The 23,134-nt window shown below is 44.9% G+C and overlaps 1 protein-coding gene across 2 annotated transcripts in view; it reads left to right on the top strand.

Annotated features, from left to right (window-relative positions):
• Window positions 1–23,134, top strand: part of RASAL1 (RAS protein activator like 1) — a 242,943-nt gene that overhangs the window by 28,074 nt on the left and 191,735 nt on the right. For both annotated transcript variants that reach the window (XM_033956050.1, XM_033956049.1), the window contains exon 2: window positions 221–277. In XM_033956050.1, the coding sequence (XP_033811941.1) occupies window positions 221–277 (57 nt within the window). The remainder of the gene's footprint in view (window positions 1–220; window positions 278–23,134) is intronic.

The raw sequence follows: 23,134 nt of genomic DNA, 5'->3' as shown, positions 1-23,134 counted from the left end.
AACTCATTTAGAAGGTCTGTAGTGTCACAATGTACAGTGTTGGGCAATCGGCTAAAACAAACAGATTGATACACATTATTCAACAGGGCATCACTGGGAAGAAATTCCTTAACCACAAGTCAAGGTCTCCCTTCCCCCGAGATGTAATCTAGGCTCCAACTGCTTTTATGTACTGGGGAGCTTTTTACTGCTCCTGAACATTTTTGTCTTGTCTCCACAGGTCTGGAAGCAGTGACCCCTACTGTATTGTTAAAGTGGACAATGAAATTGTAGCAAGGTGAGTGTAAAGGGAGAGCTGGGGGGGGGGTGTGGGGGGGTGTCGCTTTGCTTCAGTATACATTTACTCTTTGTCCTAATTTGCTACTACAATTTGTCATATCTATAGCACTGAAAGGCACACTCAGCACTGTACATTCAACATTTAATAGATGGTCCCTGCTCAGAAGAGCTTACAATTAAATTAGGCAGACAGAACAAATGGGACAGATAGGGGTTGGGGAGCTTCTTGCAGATTTCCCCAAGCCATCTTAATAATGACTTATGGACTTTTGTCTTAGGAAATTATCCAAAACCTTTTCAAACCCTGCCAAGCTAACTGCCCTCACTACATTCTCTGGTAGTGAACTTCAGAGTCCAACCGCATGTTGAGTGAAGAAATGCTCGGAGAGGAAAGATCAGATTTTGGTTATATTAAAGAGGAAGAAGCAGCAGGTTTTAGCAATATGTTGTATCTGGCTAGAGAAAGAGAGAGAGGAGTCAAAGATGACCCCCAAGATTGTGAACAGACAAAACATAGTAACATAGTAACATAGTAGATGATGGCAGATAAAGACCCAAATGGTCCATCCAGTCTGCCCAACCTGATTCAATTGAGAGTGTTTTCCGGAGACAGAGAATGGGGGAAGCGGGAAGGTGGGTTTAGGCGGGAAAATGAGCAGCTCCGTTTTAGCCATATTCAGTTTTAGAAGGCAGTGAGATATCCAGGCAGCAGTCGGACACAGCAGGCTCAGACTTTGATCTGTGTTGCAGTAGAGATGTCTGGTGCGGAGAGGCAGATCTGGGAGTCAGCGGCCTATAAGTGAACCAGGAAATTCTTTTTCACAGAAAGGGTGGTTGATCGCTGGAATAGTCTTCCACTACATGTGATCGAGGCCAGCAGCGTGCCTGATTTTAAGGCCAGATGGGATCGTCACGTGGGATCTATTCACAGGGCAAAGGAAGAGGAGGGATCTATTCACAGGGCAATGGTAGGGGGAGGGACATTAGGGTGGGCAGACTGGATGGGCCTTGGCCCTTATCTGCCGTCTATTTCTATGTTTCTATGAAACCATGGGAGGACATCAATGCTCCAAGTGAGCAGGGTTAGATTGAGAAGAGGAGTGACCCCAGCACAGAGCCTTGAGGTACACCAGTCGATAGCGGGATGGCTGTGGAGGAAGAACCACCAATGCATACGCTGAAGATAGGACGAAAAAACCAAGAGAGAGCAGACCCCTGGAACCCCAGCCAGGACATCGTATCAAGGAGCAGGCAGTGATCAATAGTATCCAAGGCGGCAGATAGATTGAGAAGGATGAGGATAGAGTAGAGGCTTTTGGGTCTGGCCAGAAACAGGTCATTGGAAGCTTTAATAAGGGTGGTTTCGGGTGGAATGCAGCAGGCCCACCTACTCGTCAAGTGCATAGCGGCTTGTACCTTGCACGCGTTTTTGCATGAGATAATTTAATGAGAACTATTTACACAGGTAAATCATCATTTTACATGTGAAAAAGGTTTATAAGAACATAAAAATTGCTGCTGCTGGGTCAGACCAGTGGTCCATCGTGCCCAGCAGCTGCTCCCACGGCGGCCCTTAGATCAAAGACCAGCGCCCTAACTGAGTCTAGCCTTACCTGCGTACTTTTCGGTTCAGCAGTAACTTGTCTAACTTTGTCTTGAATCCCTGGAAGGTGTTTTCCCCTATTTGAATCCCTGGAGGGTGTTTTCCCCTATAACAGCCTCTGGAAGGGCGTTCCAGCTTTCTACCACTCTCTGGGTGAAGAAGAACTTCCTTACGTTTGCACGGAATCTATCCCCTTTCAACTTTAGAGAGTGCCCTCTCGTTCTCCCTACCTTGGAGAGATTGAACAACCTGTCTTTATCTACTTTGTCTTGAATCCCTGGAGGGTGTTTCCCCCTATAACAGCCTCCGGAAGAGCGTTCCAGTTTTCTACCACTCTCTGGGTGAAGAAGAACTTCCTTACGTTTGCACGGAATCTATCCCCTTTCAACTTTAGAGAGTGCCCTCTCGTTCTCCCTACCTTGGAGAGATTGAACAACCTGTCTTTATCTACTTTGTCTTGAATCCCTGAAGGGTGTTTTCTCCTATAACAGACTCCAGAAGAGCGTTCCAGTTTTCCACTCCTCTCTGGGTGAAGAAGAACTTCCTTGCGTTTGTACGGAATCTATCCCCTTTCAACTTTAGAGAGTTCCCTCTCGTTCTCTCTACCTTGGAGAGGGTGAACAACCTGTCCTTATCTACTAAGTGTATCCCCTTCAGTACCTTGAATGTTTCAATCATGTCCCTTCTCAATCTCCTCTATTTGAGGAAGAAGAGGCTGAGGGAGAAGTTAACCTTTTTCACAGAGCCCATAAAAGTATCCCAGATTCTCAAAACAGCGCCAGAATCTGCTGGCACCTGAAAAAAACTGGTGCCAGTCGTACGTCACTCAAACTACGGTGCCACGTGTCAAAGATAGATGTGGTAAATGAAGGCCAGGATCGTACGGGCCTGAATTTCCTGCAACTATCTTTGACGCTGAATCACGCTTAGCGGAGCTGAATGTCGACCCCGCCCATAACGTTTGGTGCGTAGATGCGATCCAAGCACCTTTGTTTTTAACAGCGCAGTCAATTACCACACCATTAATGGCCAATTAAAATACTTAACTTAATGGCGTCTTCCAAATGGCATCGTTTTGATAATCCAGGCCTATGTGTATATGTGATAGTATGGAGGAACTTAAAGGAATCTTGGTGGACTCTGGAAGATGCAATAAGCCAAATTGACAAGATAAAAAGCAGCAAAGCCCCTGGTCCAGATGTCTTATTCACCAGGATACTGAAAGAACTCAAAGAATGAAACTGCAGATCTACAATACATTATCTGCCGTTACAATTGTCAGTGGTACTGGTTCTTCGATCGTCCCAACAAAATCTTCTGACAACTCCTTCCATCCGCCAGATTTTTTACACTATGACACGTACATTGTGGAACTCCCTCCCTTTGAATATGAGGCAAGAAACCAATATGGCCAAATTTAAAGCAAGCCTCAAAACTTGACTGTCAACCTGACCACAGGAACACCTGACCAAGTCCCTTCTAAAATTAACACCTGAGGGGCCCGGCATTGCATTTCTGGGTTTCGCACCAGTGGTGGTCACCAACACGCTGATTGTCAGTGGCTGAATTTCAGGCCTATGTATATAATTCTTTCTGGAGAAAGAGACGGTGTTCCTATGGTCAGGGTTGACAGTCAAGTTTCAAGTTTTATTTCAAATTTGAATAAATCGCTTAATCATACTTCTAAGTGATGAACGTAACTAAAAATTTATAACATTCAAAGGGTACAATATGCCAAAGGGGAAGGAGGGTGTGAAAGACGATATCTGATAGGAAAGAAAACATAGAGGGGGAGAACAATAGGAGGGGTAAGTAGGAGCCAAAGGAAAGTGGAGAGGACAGTAACTAGAAATGAAATAAAGAAATTAGAATGCGGAATAAAAGAGAGTAAGAGAAAAGAAGGGAAGAGTTACTCTGCAGGGAAGAGGAAGGTCGGTTGGAAGAGCTAAAGGTCAAAGGCATCTCTGAAAAGAAAGCATTTTAAATTACTCTTAAATCTAGAAGAATATAAAAATAGCCTTCTGGGTCAGTCCAATGGTCCATTAAGCCCAGAAGCCCATTCTCACGGTGGCCAACCCAGGTCACTAGTACCTGGCCAAAACCCAAACCCAAAGAGTAGCAACGTTCCAGAATCCCAAAGAGTAACAAAAGATTCTAGAACTCCAAAGAGTATCAAGATTCCAGGCAGAATCTCAAAGAATACCAAGATTCCAGAATCCCAAAGAGTAACAAAAGATTCTAGAACTCCAAAGAGTATCAATATTCCAGGCAGAATCTCAAAGAATAGCAAGATTCCGGAACCCCAAAGAGTAACAAAAGATTCTAGAACTCCAAAGAGTATCAAGATTCCAGGCAGAATCTCAAAGAATAGCAAGATTCCGGAACCCCAAAGAGTAACAAAAGATTCTAGAACTCCAAAGAGTATCAAGATTCCAGGCAGAATCTCAAAGAATAGCAAGATTCCGGAACCCCAAAGAGTAACAAAAGATTCCAGGCAGAATCTCAAAGAATACCAAGATTCCAGAATCCCAAAGAGTAACAAAGATTCTAGAACTCCAAAGAGTATCAAGATTCCAGGCAGAATCTCAAAGAATAGCAAGATTCCGGAACCCCAAAGAGTAACAAAAGATTCCAGGCAGAATCTCAAACAATACCAAGATTCCAGAATCCCAAAGAGTAACAAAGATTCTAGAACTCCAAAGAGTATCAAGATTCCAGGCAGAATCTCAAAGAATAGCAAGATTCCGGAACCCCAAAGAGTAACAAAAGATTCCAGGCAGAATCTCAAAGAATACCAAGATTCCAGAATCCCAAAGAGTAACAAAGATTCTAGAACTCCAAAGAGTATCAAGATTCCAGGCAGAATCTCAAAGAATAGCAAGATTCCGGAACCCCAAAGAGTAACAAAAGATTCCAGGCAGAATCTCAAACAATACCAAGATTCCAGAATCCCAAAGAGTAACAAAGATTCTAGAACTCCAAAGAGTATCAAGATTCCAGGCAGAATCTCAAAGAATAGCAAGATTCCGGAACCCCAAAGAGTAACAAAAGATTCTGGAACCCCAAATAGTAGCAACATTCCATGCTACCGATCCAGGGCAAACAGTGGCTTCCCCCATGTCTTTCTCAATAAAAGACTATGGACTTTTTCTCAAGGTACTTGAACAAACCCTTCTTAAAACCAGCTATGCTATCTGCTCTTATCACATCCTCTGGCAATGTGTTCCAGAGCTTAACTATTCTCTGAGTGGAAAAATATTTCCTCCTATTAGTTTTAAAAGTATTTCCCCATAACTTCATCGAGTGTCCCCTAGTCTTTGTAATTTTTGACGGAGTAAAAAATCGATCCACTTGTATCCGTTCTACTACTCTCAGCATTTTGTAGACTTCAATCATATATCCAAAAAGCGTTCTTCTCTTAAATGGATAGGAAGGGAGTTTCATGTTTGTGGTGCCATGACTGAGAAGATGTATTGCTGGTGTGTGTTAATAATTTTAAGAGAAGGCACTGTCAATAAATGTTGATGATTGGATCTGAGCACTCTTGCCGAGGCATACGGAATAAGAACGGGGCCATTAGAAAGAAGTGTCTTGAAAGTTAAGAGAGAAATTTAATGTTATTCAACGAGCAAACGGAAGCCAGTGGGATTTCTTTAAAAGGGGCGAGACGTGATCAAATTTCTTTGCTTTCATAATGAGCTTCATGGACGCATTTTGGATACTCTGTAAACGATGTATTTCCTTTTTTGTAATTCCTTAATATACTAAGAGGGCGGTCTGTCCTGGGTAGGGTTACTAGATGTCCGGATTTACCCGGACATGTCCTCTTTTTAGAGGACATGTTTGGGCGTCTGGACGGCTTTTCAAAACCCAGCACTTTGTCTGGGTTTTGAAAAGCTGCTTCTATGGGGCCACGTCGGGAGGGCATCCGCGCATGCACGGATTCAACATGGTGACATCACATGTGTGTGACATCATCACATTGCATGCGCACATGCGAGGATGCCCTCCTGACCAACGAGAACAGGTTGAGGGGGTGGGACATAACTGGGTGGGCCTGGGGGGCAGGGCTCTGGGTCTGGGAGCTCAGGGGGGCTGGAGCAGTCATGGGTCTGCTGTCTGCCTGAGCAAGGCCGTCGCCTCCGCCGGCCCCGACCACCTCTGCAGTCAACTTCCTGTTCTGGGGCGGGGGACCAGCAGAGCCGACAGCAGCATGCAGGCAGCCCGCAACCCCACGACCGATCCACGCAGCTTTGCACTGCCTGGAAAGAAGGGGGGAGGCTCCAGCCAGAGGAGGGGGTTGCTTCGCTCCAGGTTCCCGTCCTGAGGGCTGAGATGGAGAGTTCATTTCTTTCACTCTTAGCTTTACCCTTCTCCTCCACTGCCAATTCCAGACTGCGTTCCTTTCATCTAGCTGCCCCTATGCCTGGAATAAATTAATAATAATAATAACAATAAATGTATTCTTTTATACCATGGTTTACACCATAAGAAACTGAACAATCAGCAAAGTACATACATATTACCCAAGTTTATCCGTCAAGCCCCTTCCCTTGTTTAAAGCAGACTGAAACCCCACCTTTTTGATTATAGCCTTCAATCCTTAACCCTACTCCTCTGCCACCAACCCAGACAGCTGATTAACCCTTCCCCTTAACTGTATCCATGACATCCCGTTTGTCTTGGCTGTTTAGAGTGTAAGCTCTTTGGAGCAGGGACTGCCTTCTTTGTGACTCTGTACAGCGCTGCGTACGTCTGGTAGCGCTATAGAAATAATTCATAGTAGTAGTGTGAAGCGTTTCAGTCTTTGGGAAGCAGAGCTGAGACTGTGATGTCATAATGCCTCATTCCACCAATCAGAGCCAACCTCATCAGTGATGTCACAATGGCTTGAGTGTCCTGTACTCCTCTCTGCCCTCCAACCCAGCCAGTAGATTAACCCTTCCCCTTAACTGTATCCATGACATCCTGTTTGTCTGTCTTGTAAGCTCTTTGGAGCAGGGACTGTCTCCTTTGTGACTCTGTACAGTGCTGAGTATGTCTGGTAGCGCTATAGAAATAATTTATAGTAGTATTTCCAGGAGTATGTGTGTGAAATTTTGCACATATTTTCTTCTAGTCACTTCTCTAACAAATGTTTCCTCTTGGCCTTCACTCTTCAGTGCCCAGCCCAAACTGCTGTGAGTTGGTTGCCTTGGTTGAAACATTGCTTTTTATGAGCTAAGCTGTGTTGGCGATAAACATTTCTGGCCTGTTTTGAAACTGTCGCTTCCCAGTTCCGTCTGGCTGCCGTGCTTTCTCACTGGCAAAGCACAAAACAAGGCAGATGCCTCTGGATTATAAGATTCTAGGTGGAAGATACTTTAAATCTTGATGGACCAGAAAGTTGGACGGATTTGCAAAGAGCTCTGGGTCTCGGCCACAACCCGAGCGTTGTACACACATGAGAAGGAAGGTAAACAAGGTGCTGTGTTGTATCTGGGCACTGTGACATCCAGGAAGCGGAGCCAGAATGCTTTCAGTGGCTTAACTGCTCTTTTCATTCTCTTTGGCATTTATTAACCAGCTCCCTGCTGCAGAGGAGACAGCTTAGGCCTTAGGCCCTTTGTAAGTGGTTTGTGAGAGAGCATTTTCGACCCTGTAGGAAGGATGTGCCTTGCTACCACTTGAACTCCTGGGAAACGCTGGAGAGCTATCCTTGATGAGAATTAGCTTTACCAGGCCAATAAAAGCAGGAGAGGTTTAGCTTATGGAGGCTTTTCAACCCCAAACATTCAAAAGTCTGATGTGGTAGCAATTAGAGAATGACCCGGGGACAAAATTTCCCTGCCTCCCGCAGGAACTCATTTTCCTGTCCCTGCCCCATTCCTGCAAGCTCCGTCCTCATCTGCACAAGCCTCAAACACTTCAAAATCCTAAGTTGCAACATTCTAGAGCTGAGATTGTGATGTCATAATGCCTCATTCCACCAATGCCTAAGCTCCGTCCTCATCTGCACAAGCCTCAAACACTTTGAAATCCTAAGTAGCAACATTCTAGAGCTCAGATTGTGATGTCATAATGCCTCATTCCACCAATGCCTAAGCTCCGTCCTCATCTGCACAAGCCTCAAACACTTTCAAATCCTAAGTGGCAACATTCTAGAGCTCAGATTGTGATGTCATAATGCCTCATTCCACCAATGCCTAAGCTCCGTCCTCATCTGCACAGGCCTCAAACACTTTCAAATCCTAAGTAGCAACATTCTAGAGCTCAGATTGTGATGTCATAATGCCTCATTCCACCAATGCCTAAGCTCCGTCCTCATCTGCACAAGCCTCAAACTGTTTAAAATCCTAAGTAGCAACATTCTAGAGCTGAGATTGTGATGTCATAATGCCTCATTCCACCAATGCCGAAGCTCCGTCCTCATCTGCACAAGCCTCAAACACTTTGAAATCATAAGTGTTCGAGGCCTGAGTGGTTAAGGCAGAGCTTACAGGAATGGGACAGGGACAGTGACAAAACTCATGGGGCCGGGACGGAAAAATTGAGTTCCTGCATGGACGGGGACAAATTTGTCCCCGTGTCATTCTCTAGTAGCAATGCACCCCAAGGCAGATTATGTCAAACTGCAGAGGTATTTCACCCCTCCCCAAAAGCAAGAGGTAACATTTAGAAATTATTTTCTCTTAAAAGTTAGAACTTGCTGACCTACTTGTGTAGGGTTACCATATTTGAAATGGAAAAATCCTGGACGCAAGGCCCCACCCTGTTTCCGCCTCCACATTGCCTCGTCTCCTCTTTCCTGCTGAGTCTGAAGGGCCTCGGAGCATATGCAGACGCCGGGTTTGGAAAGTCCGTTCGGGAACCTGGACCTCTGGCCTCCATCTTACTCTCTGTGAGGCTGGAGGGGAGCAATGAACTGGGCCAAGGCTATGGTCTCCCTCCATTGGGGACTTAGATGGTTTTTCTACGGAATTCTTTTATGCTTTCTCTTGGAGGTAGGGTTACGATATTTTTCTCCAGGAAACCCTGGACACATGACTCCGCCCTGTTCTGCCTCCAGCCCTCATTTTGCAGTGCTCTCTCTTCATTTTTTTCCCTATTAAGAATCTTCTGTGTTTATCCTGACTATCTTGCATTGTTACTGGTTTTACTGGTGCCTCTTCTCTGGGAGGCGACGTTACCGAGTACAGTCCATTCTCATTCTTCGCAGTGGTATGGTTCCCGAGAAAGTCCGCGAACCGCAAAATCATGAATAACGAAATGCATCATCTATTCAAACACCGAGGTTAGGTTCCAGCAGATCATTATGCACCTCAAAACGCAAAATGGATCCTATAGGAAAAATACGGTTAGGTTCCTGCATGGGACAGCATTTGAAAAAACCCATAGTAGAACAATTATTTAGTTAAAAAATTCTTAAACACCGCAAATCGACAAATCATAAGATACGTCTAAGTCCGATTCGGACGTATAGCATTAGATGCCCAAAGTTGGCAGCGGGAAAATGTCTAAAATATTTTTTGTTGAGAATCGTCTACCTGGACGTCCAGGCTATTGTTCATCCAGACCACATTCTCGACCACAATTTTGACCCATTCCAAACGCCCAGAACAAGACCTTTTGGACATGGGAGGGGCCAGCATTGTGATGGACTGGCCACCCAGACGTGGCAATAGAGCAGTGGGGTACTTTACAAAAAGGGTGCCACATATACATTTCACCAGAACTCCCTTATAGGTTATGGAGAGCCCCAAACCTTAGTAGCCCTTATGTGTAATCTGGCATCCATGCAAAAGTGTCCTCAATTAGAAAGAGTATTTTGGGAAGTGGCAGAACACAGAGATTGCTAAGAGGTTCTGGTTTGGCAGTTCTTCAAATTACACTTGTATTCCACAGAATACTACAGAAGATCTCCATGTCGGCATTTACATCTGGATCATGTATAAGCCCTGCCTAATTGCTTGTTTGGACTGTTAGTCCACTGGTGGCTTGGGACATCTAAGCTGATTAACCGTTCCCCTTAACTGTATCCATGACATCCTGTTTGTCTGTTTAGACTGTAAGCTCTTTTGAGCAGGGACTACCTTCTTTGTGACTCTGTACAGCGCTGCGTACGTCTGGTAGCGCTATAGAAATAATTCATAGTAGTAGTGTGAAGCGTTTCAGTCTTTGGGAAGCAGAGCTGAGACTGTGATGTCATAATGCCTCATTCCACCAATCAGAGCCAACCTGATCAGTGATGTCACAATGGCTTGATTTTCCTGGACTGTCCTCTGCCCTCCAACCCAGCCAGCTGATTAACCCTTCCCCTTAACTGTATCCATGACATCCCGTTTGTCTTGTCTGTTTAGATTGTAAGCTCTTTGGAGCAGGGATCGTCTTCTTTGTGACTTTCTACAGTGCTCCGTGCGTCTGGTAGTGCTATAGAAATAATTCATAGTAGTAGTGTGAAGAGTTTCAGTCTTTGGGAAGCAGAGCTGAGACTGTGATGTCATAATGCCTCATTCCACCAATAAGAGCCAACCTCATCAGTGATGTCACAATGGCTCGGTTGTCCTGTACTCCCCTCTGCCCTCCAACCCAGCCAGCAGATTAACCCTTCCCCTTAACTGTATCCATGACATCCTGTTTCTGTCTTGTAAGGTCTTTGGAGCAGGGACTGCCTTCTTTTTGACTGTACAGCGCTGCATACGTCTGGTAGCGCTATATCTAATTTTAACCAGACCTTATGTATAGGTCACAACCTCCACTATCCTCTTTTTAGGCTTAGCCATATTTTTAAAACATTCTTCATTACCCTCCTGATGTTGTTTTTCAGCTCTCCCAATCTGTCAGCAAAAGAGCGCCTCCTATGGGCCTAGCAACAGAAGCAGCTGTCTTTCCTCAGCTGCACTTATTTCTTGCCACTGGAGGGGACAGCATATGGTTTTAATGACACCGGGGCTAGCGTTAGACATTCAGGAGCTCAAGGCAGATATCGAGGAGTCAGCTTCTCCCCTTTCACCCCAGGCCATTTCCACCCATGATCTCGGGTCCCTTCTTCCACCATTCCTGGCCCTCTCCTTCCTCTCCCAGATGAGCAGTGTGACAGGGAAATGTTTCTTTGCGGTCTTTAAGCCTCTCAAGTGCTCACTGATGCCTTCCGTAATGTCAGGCAACACAGCTTCCAGCCCTAGCTGGAGAAAAGCGCCACCGAGATAGCAAAGAACACAAAGGAACGTTTGTTAGGCCGAGTTCAAGAACTGTTTTAACAGAGAATGTGAAAGGCCTCAAATTTATTTAATCATGACCTTCCATTTTGATTGCAGAGTACAGATAGAGGGTTACTTTACAGGATATTAAACGGATAGGGTATGAACGTTTTAGGTAAGGAGCACTTACAGGTCATGGACCTGGAGGGCCGCCACGGGAGCGGATTGCCGGGCACGATGGACCCCCTGGTCTGACCCAGCTGGGGCAATGCTTATGTTCTTATGAAGGTTTCATACTGATGTATGCGCATTTAAATGCACCCACTTAAGCCATATCAACAGCAGGCGTGAAAGTGCGGACCTAAATGTGGCACTTTAATCTAGCCCAGGGGTAGGCAATTCCGGTCCTCGAGAGCCGGAGCCAGGTCAGGTTTTCATGCGACATCTCTTCTACAAAAAGCACACTGGTTAACAATTTGGCACAGAATAATCTAGAAAATCGCACTGATAACCTTCAAAATCCAACAAACCAGCGCACCAATATTTCGAGATCGTTTCTTGATACCATATTCTCCAGCCAGGACACTTAGATCAACGGAACGGCATTTGCTGACTATCCCTTCTCTAAAAATAATAGGTACCAGTCATAGCACCCCAGCTTTAGAACAATTCACCAATCTATTTACGTGGAGAAACCTCATTAGAAAAATTTAAAAGCACATTAAAATGCCACCTGTACAAAGACGCATTTGAGTCATAGATAGGATAATTCATCTATCATTAATCCCAGGCTCAAATATCTAATTTTAACCATAGAAACATAGAAACATAGAAATAGACGGCAGATAAGGGCCATGGCCCATCTAGTCTGCCCACCCTAGTGACCCTCCCCTACCTTTGCTTAGTGAATAGAACCCACGTGTCGATCCCATTTGGCCTTAAAATCAGGCATGCTGCTGGCCTCAATCACCTGCAGTGGAAGACTATTCCAGCGATCAACCACTCTTTCAGTGAAAAAGAATTTCCTGGTGTCACCTCGTAGTTTCCCACCTCTGATTTTCCACGGATGCCCTCTTGTTGTCGTGGGACCCTTGAAAAAGAAGATATCTTCCTCCGCCTCGATGCGGCCCGTAAGATACTTGAACGTCTCGATCATGTCCCCCCTCTCTCTGCGCTCCTCGAGCGAGTATAGCTGTAATTTGTCAAGCCGTTTTTCGTATGGTAGATCCTTGAGTCCCGAGACCATCCGGGTGGCCATTCTTTGCACCGACTCCAGTCTCAGCACATCCTTGCGATAATGCGACCTCCAGAATTGCACACAGTATTCCAGGTGGGGCCTCACCATGGATCTATACAATGGCATAATGACTTCCGCCTTACGACTGACGAAACCCCTTCGTATGCAGCCCATGATTTGTCTTGCCTTGGACGAAGCCTGCTCCACTTGATTGGCAGACTTCATGTCCTCACTGACGATTACCCCCAAGTCTCGTTCTGCTACCGTTTTTGCTAGGATCTCGCCATTAAGGGTATAAGACTTGCATGGATTCTGGCTGCCCAGGTGCATAACTTTGCATTTTTTGGCATTGAAGTTGAGTTGCCATGTCCTAGACCAGCGCTCCAGTAGGAGTAGGTCGTGCATCATGTTGTCGGGCATTGAATCTTCGTCCGTTGTGCATTTGCCCACTACATTACTTAGTTTGGCGTCATCGGCGAATAATGCTATTTTACCTCGAAGCCCTTCTGCCAAGTCTCTTATAAAGATGTTGAATAGGGTCGGTCCCAAGACCGAGCCCTGTGGCACTCCACTGATCACCTCCGTCATTTCGGAGGGGGTGCCGTTCACCACCACCCTTTGAAGCCTACCACCAAGCCAGTTCCTAACCCATTTAGTCAATGTGTCACCTAATCCTATAGAACTCATCTTGTTCAGCAACCTGCGGTGTGGTACGCTATCGAATGCTTTGCTAAAGTCCAGGTACACGATGTCCAGGGACTCCCCAACATCCAGCTTCCCTGTCACCCAGTCAAAGAAGCTGATCAGGTTGGATTGACATGATCTCCCCTTAGTAAATCCATGTTGACGGGGGTCCCGTAGATTTTCCTCATCCAGGATCTTATCCAATTGTCGTTTGATCAGAGTTTCCATAAGTTTGCTCACTATAGATATTAGACTCACTGGTCTGTAGTTTGCTGTCTCCATCTTTGAGCCTTTCTTGTGGAGTGGAATGACGTTAGCCGTCCTCCAGTCCAACGGGACGCTTCCTGTACTAAGGGAGAGGTTGAAGAGCGCCAACAGTGGCTCTGCCAAGACATCACTCAACTCCCTAAGCACCCTGGGGTGTAGGTTGTCAGGCCCCATTGCCTTGTTAATCTTGAGTTTTGACAGCTCATCGTAGACACTGCTGGGCATAAATTCGAAGTTACTAAACGGGTCAACTGAGTCAGCCCTTGTCTGTAGTTGAGGGCCAAGCCCCGGCGCTTCACGGGTGAAGACTGAGCTGAAGTATTCATTTAATAGTTGGGCTTTTTCGGAGTCCTTTTCCACATAGTCTCTGTCTGGTTTCCTAAGACGTACAATCCCGCCAGAGTTTTTACTTCTATCACTGATATACCTGAAGAAGGATTTATCTCTCTTCTGGATGTTCTTTGCCAGAGACTCCTCCATGTGGAATTTAGCCTCCCTGACTGCTGTTTTGACGGCTTTTGACTTGGTCAGGTAGTCTGCTCTAGAGTCCTGTTTCCCCGATTGTTTGTAAGAGATGAATGCTTTTTTCTTCTCCTTGATGAGGTCTGAGATCTCCGCAGTGAACCATTGCGGCTTGTTGTTTCTTCGCCGCTTACTTACTAATTTAACATAGCGGTTTGTCGCTTCTTGTATGGTGGCTTTCAAAGTCGACCACATTTCTTCCACGCTATTGGTTTTTGCTTGGCTTTGTAGCGCCTGGTGAACAAAGGAACCCATGTCTTGGAAGTTTGTGTCCTTGAATTTGAGGACCTTGGTCAGTGTGGTAGATTTAGTGAAACCTTTCCTAAGATTGAACCATACCATGTTGTGGTCACTGGAGGCCAATGTGTCGCCCAACGAGACCTCTGTGACACTTTCTCCGTTGGTAAGTAATAGGTCCAGTATTGCCTGATCCCTTGTTGGGTCCAACACCAGTTGCTTCAGACCAGCTCCTTTCATAGAGTTTAATAGCCTCCTGTTGTTGCCAGAATCGGAGGTTAGTGTATCCCAATCCACATCAGGCATGCTGAAGTCACCTAACAATACTGTGTCCCCACGCAAGGTGATATTTTCTATATCCCCGATTATTTCCATATCCAGGTCAACCTGTTGTCTTGGGGGTCTGTAAATTACGCCAAGATACAAGCATTTGTCCTTCCCTCTGGCCAAATTAACCCAAAGGGATTCTCCAGTGTATTGGACATCTGAGATTCTCGTGACCTTAATGTCATCTTTAGTATATAATGCTACACCTCCTCCCAATCTGCCTTCTCTGTCCCGGCGAAGCAAGTTGTAACCCGGTATGACCATGTCCCACCCGTGGGAGTCTGTGAGCCAGGTCTCAGATATCGCCACCACATCCAGGTCGGCATTCCTTATTTCTGTTTCCAACTCCAGGATCTTGTTTCCCAAACTGTGTGCGTTGACGTACATAGCCCTCCATGTTGTATTTTTGTTACGTATCAGTGGGGATATACCTGCTTGAGCTACTTGAACACCTACAGCATAATTTGCGTTATATATGTTCCCCCCAGACCCAGCAATATTTGCGTTGTATACGTTCCCCCTGGACCCAGAACTACAATGTGTATTCCCCACAGACCCAGAACTACAATGTGTATTCCCCAAAGACTCAGAATTACAATGTGTACTCCCCCTAGACCTGGAATTACAATGTGGCCCATACTTATGATGTGAACCTACTCCCGACTCGAAGGTGTGTGTACTTGCCCCTGACCCAGACTTTCGGTGACTACTTACCACATCCTCAAAACAGTATTTGCAGTTTAGTTCGCCAGGTATGTTGTTTGTGTCTGTACCCTCCCCCATCCTCTTTTTAGGCTTAACCATATTTTTAAAACATTCTTCATTACCCTCCTGATGTTTTTCCTTAAATGTACTTTTGCTTTCCTTAAAGATTGTAGTTCACCCCTCGTCCCTTTTGTATCGCTAATTACTTGTTTTATTTTGTCTCCCAATTTTAAATTGTCATACGCATTGAAGTATTTGATATTGTGTGTACAACAAACTTTTAATAAACTTGAAACTTAATAATAATAAACTTGATATCCACAATAAATATGCAGGAGATAGATTTGCATCTCAAGGAGGCAATGCATGCAAATCTATCTCATACCTATTCATTGTGGATATCCTGAAAACCTGACCTGGCTCCAGCTCTCGAGGACAGGAATTGCCTACCCCTGATCTAGCCTAATCTAATCTAATTCTTAGTCTTATATACCGAATCGTCTCCTAAAAATAGGAATTCGGTTTACATAATTATATTACAAAGAAAGATCCATTAACATTCATTGGAGCCATAACCTAGAAAGCAAAGAAACACTGTGGGTTTGTGAAAGATCTGAAGAGATAAGCACGATCTAATTTGAGGAGGGAGTCCATTTCATATCGCAGTTAGTAAGTCTGGAAGGGAGTGTGAAACCTTACTTTAGCGTGTAGTATTCTGTATGTTACATGTAAATGTCGGGACCCAACCATGCCTTGCCCATGCGCTGCTCCGGAGCACATCCCCTTGGGGTGATATGTTAAGTGAGTTGCAGACTAAGCCCAAAAAGCGCTTGCACAAGTAACTATCACAGTCCCATGACTTAAGTGCATAGTCTGTTATTGAGAAAGACATGGGGGAAGCCACTGCTTGCCCTGAATCGGTAGCATGGAATGTTGCTACTCTTTGGGATTCCACATGGAATGTTGCTACTCTTTGGGATTCCACATGGAATGTTGCTACTCTTTGGGATTCCACATGGAATGTTGCTACTCTTTGGGGATTCCACATGGAATGTTGCTACTCTTTGGGGATTCCACATGGAATGTTGCTACTCTTTGGGATTCCACATGGAATGTTGCTACTCTTTGGGATTCTAGAATCTTGTGACTCTGGGATTCCGGAATCTTGCTCTTCTTTGAGATTCTGTATGGAATGTTGCTACTCTTTGGGATTCTAGAATTTTGCTACTCTTTGGAGTTCCAGAATGTTGCTATTCTTTGAGATTCTGGAATGTTGCTACTCTTTGGGATTCTAGAATCTTGTCATTTTCTGGGATTCCGGAATCTTGCTCTTCTTTGAGATTCTGTATGGAATGTTGCTACTCTGCGATTCTAGAATCTTGTGACTCTGGGATTCCGGAATCTTGCTATTCTTTGAGATTCTGTATGGAATGTTGCTACTCTTTGGGATTCTAGAATTTTGCTACTCTTTGGAGTTCCAGAATGTTGCTATTCTTTGAGATTCTGGAATGTTGCTACTCTTTGGGTTTTGTCCAGGTACTAGGGACCTGGATTGGCCACCGTGAGAAAGGGCTGCTGGACTAGATGGACCATTGGTCTGACCCAGTAAGAGCCTTATGTTCTTATGCTTGTACTCTGTTCAAATATGCCTGCTCCTGGGTCACATAGGGAGACCAGAATATCCATTCCAGCAAGGAGTCCTGATCCTGCTTGTATTTCACACCATCGGGGGCATTTTGATGATGTAATTGACTGGTATTTAGCTAACATCTGTGCTAAGGAGAAAGACTGAGTTGGTGGGACTCACTTTAGGTGTTGCCTGCAAGTGGGAGAGCAGAATATCCATTCCAGCAAGGAGTCCTAGCCCTGCTTGTGCCACTGGGTGCCTTTTGATGACATCACTGACTAACAAATAGCCGGCGTCTGTGCTGAGGAGAGAGACTGAGAGGAGGATTCTCAAAACTTACCGTGCCTTTAACGATGGTCGCTAAACAGGCTCCAGCATTTAACCAGCCGATCATGAGAACGGCTCGCCTAGGACTTTTCCGAGCTTACTGGCAGACTCCGATTCTGCCATAGAAATATATTACAACGAGGTCATAAATATTAAAGTGGAAGTAAAATGGGCGTATCAATATTTAAAGGAGCGCTCCGGACGATTCTCTATGATCGCCGGGTGATTACCCAGGCGCGGTGCCGACTTTTGATGACCAAAACTTACCGGCTAGTCCGGGGTGCTGGTACTGCGCAAAGCGAGTCTCAGGCATGTGTTTCTAGCTGTGGTTTATCATAAAATAAAAAATCAAATCAAATCCTGTTTTCTGGCAACTATTTAAACAAATTTATTTATTTTCTTTGAGATTTGATTATTTTGATTGAATTAAATTTTTATTTTTTATTTTTCTTCTGTTCTTCTTTTCCTTTCCAGAACAAAGGAGCAATATGGGTAAAAATGAATAGAGAGAGACTAGGGACCGAAGAGGGATAATAAGGAAGGGAATAAAATCCTATATGGTCAGTTAAGAAAATTGAACATAGCAATCAAGAAACTTCCAGGGTGAGAGATGATGGGAAGAGAGAGATCTTTTTACAAATGCATATTTATTATAAAGTCCAAGAGAGTTCCACCAGAAAGTAGAATCTAACAGAGAAGCCGATTTCCAGTTTTTAAGAATGTGCATAAGAGCCGTTGCAAACATCGAGTCAATCAGGTTTGGAGGACAGTCCAAGGAGGAAAAGCAAGGATGATGAGAACGAAGCGTTATGATGTCCAAAGTGAGGTCAGAGTGTTCCAAATGCGAGACCAGAAAGGTTGGATGAAACTGCAAAGAACCAGCATATGGTCCAGAGTGCCGTCCATAGAAAGGCAGTGCCAGCATTTAGGGTCAGGTTTCAACTTAGCTTTCCACATACGGAAGGGAGTCCAGACTGTTTTCGTATTTTTTTTTATGGCTGTTGGCAAATCGGAGTGCGGTTAAAACTTTTAATAAACATAAACATACACCGTTCACATAAATTATAGTAGTTTTTTTTTTGTTGGGTGGGGAAAAGGATCTCAAAAGCACGCTTCTCGAACGTGTGTATTAAAGGCGTGTCTTATGCGCACTTGTTGAAAGCCAAAGCTTGCGCCTCCCCTCCCTTCATCCAATAGCGCTGACAGAACGACGTAGCATTTCCCGGTAGTTCTCTGCCCCTCATATCCACCCATGCCATCCATGTGACGCGCGCCTGTGACGTGCGCACATGCTGCGCTCCAATAAGGCACGCCCACGATATGCATGCCTAAGGAGTAGCTTTTCCCGGCACATGCACACTGTCAGTTTTGTTAGTAGCCCCCCCAATGTATGGTGGTAGGGGTTAAGTGAAAGGCGTACTGACAAACGCTGGTCCCAGATTCAGTTCCCTCACTGAAGTTTCACCAGGAAGTAGAATCAAATAATAGGCACAGCCAGAGGTGATTGCATAAAGAATATATTATAGAAATAGGCTTACAGAAAAGCAATATTTATAAGCATTACAATTAAATTGAGAGCAAAGCAGTTTCCCTGCCTTACATAGTCCAGAAACAAAGAGAGACATAGAAGCTTGCAGTTCTAGGAAGAGCCAGAGAGAGAGTAAAGGGGGATGGTCTAAGCTTCGTGTTTCATAGATAAAGGGAAGGATAGACAGAGAGAGGGAGAGCCAAGAGAGAACCAGAGTGCCAAGCCAAGAGCCAAGAGATAGCTAGATAGAAAGAGAGATAGATGTGTATTGCAGAAAGGAGGCTTTTATACCTTGGAATCTTATTCTGAATAAAGAAATTATTGTATGTCCCAGTATCTTTCTGTTTAGAACTTGCAAACCGTTTGAGACAATGGTCAATTTAATTGACAAAGGAGGGTGTGATATCTGCAAGCATGGAAGATGGGATTAGTCTCTGGCTTCTTTGTTTCTTGATCTGTGCCCCTGGACCCATTGTCCTAAGCACCCTCTTAATCAGACATTAACACCTTTTAGCTAGTCATGATTCAATCAGGGATACTTGAAACATATCAATCAGGGCTACTTAAAACCGTCTTCCTGCCCTCAGGGTCTATCTGCATTCCCATGCAAATGCCAACTAAAAATGCTGAATGGTAGCGATAGCTAGGCTGACACACACCTCTTTCTGTGGTCTATTCTGCGCACGTGCCGATCGTTATCGCTCGCGACTCATCTCATGTAAATTTGGTGATCCTTTGCAAACCTTATTTGCATGCATGATTTTTCAAGAATGACTCGTCTTTTTGAAATCGTTACATTTACGGCCGCAACAGCAGCCTGTCGGATTTTACTGCCAATATTAGAGAATCTAGCCCTGAGTTGGTGGCACTCGCTATAGGTGTTGCCTGCAAGTGGGAGAGCAGAATATTCGTTCCGGCAAGGAGTCCTAGCCCTGCTTGAATTTTGCGCCATCGGGCGCGTTTTGATGATGTCATTGACCGGAATATAGCCGGTGTCTGTGCTGAGGCATCACCCTGACCCTTTCCATGCCCCTTCGCATGCAACATTTTATATCTTTTGAAGGTAATATTGTGTGTTTTGGTTTTCTTTCTTTGTTGTAAGGGGAGGTAGTATGGATTTCTACTACTACAACTACTATTAATTATTTCTATAGCGCTACCAGACATACGCAGCGCTGCACAGAGTCACAAAGAATAAGAAAACAGTTCCTGCTCCAAAGAGCTTACAATCTAAACAGGCAAGGCAGACAAACAGGATGTCATGGATACAGTTAAGAGGAACGGTTTATCAGCAGGCTGAGTTGGAGGGCAGAGGGGAGCACAGGACAATGAAGCCATTGTGACATCACTGATGAGGTTGGCTCTTATTGGTGGAATAAGGCATTATTCAAGTTTTCAAGTTTCAAGTTTATTTCTGTTTTTGATTAAACGCCTATTTCAATTTCTAAGCGATGTACAAGTTATAGTAAAATACAATAAAGAAACTTAATACAATAACAATATTTTCCAGTTCTGACTAACATGAGAGAAAGGAAGGCGGGTATAGTTACATTTTTGGGTATGGTGAATAAAATAGAAAGAATAAGGAGCCCGAGAGCTTGTCTCGAAGGGCGTATGGTAACACGGGGCTGGGAGGCCTCGTGTTGCCAGAAAGGCAAGGTGGGGGGGGGGGGGGGGGAATTGGCCGTTAGTTAGGGAAACTTAGTTAAAGGAATTGGGGAGGGGTTACCGCCAAAAGGCAGGGCTAGGATAGGGTGAAGTGAGTTCGAGGGGTGGGGCAGAGGGAACGAGTAGACCGGGACCCTGGAGGACTCGGTTCTTTCAGGTCCTCCAGGGCGGTTTTTCTCCCTCCCACCCTCCCGCGGTGGTGGCCTTGGTAGCTCGGGTAGGCGGGTCTCCCGAGCTACTGGGTGCTGGGGCTCATCAGGCGATGAGCGGGGGGCCGGCTGGGAGCCGCGCCTTGGGGTCAGGTGACCCGGGTTAAAGGGGCATGAGGTCATGCCACCCCTCGGACGCTTGCTGTTTGTGGCGGGGTCGGGGGCAAAGGTTAATGATTACATAAGGGTAGCTCGGGAGGAGCTTGCTGATGTGGTTTGTTAATAGAGGGTTAATATGTTTATGAGGTTATGTTATTTATGTTATTCATGTTAATTTATTGTTATGGTGGATTTAATAAAGAGCTGCGGCTATATATTCCATAATGAAGTGTGCTGGTCTCATTTGGGGGTGGGTTATGGGAAAAGGGAGTTGATGGGTAGCAATAGAGACTATCCAGATCCCGCTGTTACAAGAGGAGGGGTATAAAATTTTACCAAAGCACACTTCGTAAACATTACAATCTCAGCTCTGGTTACCTGAGACTGAAACTCTTCACACTACTACTACTATGAATTATTTCTTTAGCGCTACCTGACGTACAGAGTCAGGAAGGAGACAGTCCCTGCTCAAAAGAGCTTACAATCTAAACAGCCAAGACAGACAAATAGGATGTCATGGATTCAGTTAAGGGGAACGGTTAATCAGCGGGCTGGGTTGGAGGGCAGAGGAGTAGGGTTAAGGATTCAAAGCTATATCAAAAAGATGGGTTTTCAGTCTGCTTTTAAAAAAGGGAAGGGACTTGACGGACAAACAGGTAATTTATTCCAGGCATAGGGGGCAGCTAGATGAAAGGAACAAAGTCTGGAATTGGCAGTGGAGGAGAAGGGTAACGCTAAGAGTGAATTATCTGAGGAACGGAGTTCTCTGGGAGGTGTATAAGGAGAGATATTGAGGGGCAGCAGAATGAACACACTTGTAGGTCAGCAATAGGAGCTTGAACTGTATGCGATGGCGGATAGGGAGCCAGTGAAGTGATTTATGAAGAGGGGTGACATGAGCGTCGCGAGGTTGGAAGAAGATGAGTCGTGCAGCAGATTTTGCAAAATGTTGCTGCTCTATTTGGGTTGGTTTATTCTTTGGAGAGTGTAAAGTGTGCCAAGCCAAACAATTCCAGTTCATTATTCCGTGTTTAGATTAGCAAGGAGCCCTAAGATTGCCCCATGTTACAGAACTCTGGTTGATTGTTCGTCTTTGGACTCACAGACTATTGCTGTTATTTCTGGCAGGAGATTGGGCTCCCGAAGCCAGCGGAAAAGAGATGTCCGTGCTCGCAAGCCTAGTCCGATCAGCCCTTCAAATGAATTTGTGCCTATTCCAAGTGCTTATCTGAAAATCGGATCTTGTAGAAGTAGCGCAAGTTTGGTGAAAGAGTGGCTTTCGGAGGAGCAGTTTGGCTTCTCATTTCTGACGGAGACCTGGCTGCGCTCCGCAAGTGATCCTCTGATTTAACGAGTTTTGCCCTTCCGGTTAGAAAGTTATACCTCTCTGTAGACAGAATAAGTGTGGCGGAGGGTTGGCTGTCATCTTGAAACCTTCAGCTTGGAGAAGAGACGGCTCAGGGCTGATATGATAGAGGTTTATAAAATACTGTGTGGAGTGGAAAGGATAGATGTGAATCGCTTGTTCACTCTTTTCCAAAAATACTAGCACTAGGGGACATGCAGTGAAGCTACTAAGTACAGTAGTAGATTTACAACAAACCCGAGAACATATTTCTTCACATGATGTGTAATTAAATTCTGGGAATTCGTCGCCAGAGAATGTGGTAAAATCAGTTAGCTTAGCAGGGTTTAAAAAAAAAGGCTTGGATACTTTCCTAAAAGAGAAGCCTATAGGCCATTATTGAGATGGCTTGGGGAAACCCACTGCTTTTTCCTAGGATAAGCAGCATAAAATCTGTTTCAGTACTTGGGACCCAGGTTGGCCACTGTTGGAAACAGGATTCTGGGCTCGACTGTCCAGCTATGGCAATTCTTGTGTTCTTATGAACTCAGTTTCCGGAGCACTCATTAGTCTTGTCGATTATAGACTATTGTCACAAGCCTCTCCACAGGCTCTGCATGCCTCAGAATATAGCAGTATTGTTAATCCTGCAACGCCTTATTTTTGTAAATTACATTGGCTTCCTGTAGAGACATGTATTGTTTTCACACTAGGTTGTTTTTGTTTTCAGGCGATTCATGGCCTATTACCAAGATATTTAATGGCTCATTTCCCAAATCGTTCTTCGCGAAATTCTTTTTTTTTCCATCTGTCAGGGGATGTATTTCTAAAAAGCATCATGGTAGATCGCTTTCTTACCAGGCATTTGGGATTCAGACTTGGATCCTGTTTTATCCGGGTTTTACTTCCGTTGAAAGATGTCTCAATCCCTCCTCCTTTTTCGGGAGTCATATGATAACTCTCTACTGGAGTAAACATAGTAACATAGTAGATGACGGCAGATAAAGACCCGAATGGTCCCTACAGTCTACCCAACCTGATTCAATTTAAATTTTTTTTTTTTTTTTTCTTCTTAGCTATTTCTGGGCAAGAATCCAAAGCTTTACCCAGTACTGTGCTTGGGTTCCAACTGTAAAGAAAGTCATGGGCAGGCAGGGGAAGGTCAAAAAGGTTAGGGCTCTTCAGCTTGGAAAAGAGACGGCTGAGGGGAGCATGGACAGGATGGACCATTCGGGTCTTTATCTGCCGTCATTTACTGGGTTATTATGTTACTCTCCTCCACCTTCTATTT

Source organism: Geotrypetes seraphini, chromosome 8 (genome assembly GCF_902459505.1).
Source record: "Geotrypetes seraphini chromosome 8, aGeoSer1.1, whole genome shotgun sequence".
Lineage (NCBI taxonomy): Eukaryota > Metazoa > Chordata > Amphibia > Gymnophiona > Dermophiidae > Geotrypetes > Geotrypetes seraphini.
The sequence above is the reverse complement of the archived record's forward strand: the minus strand, read 5'-3'. Positions and strand labels throughout refer to the sequence as shown.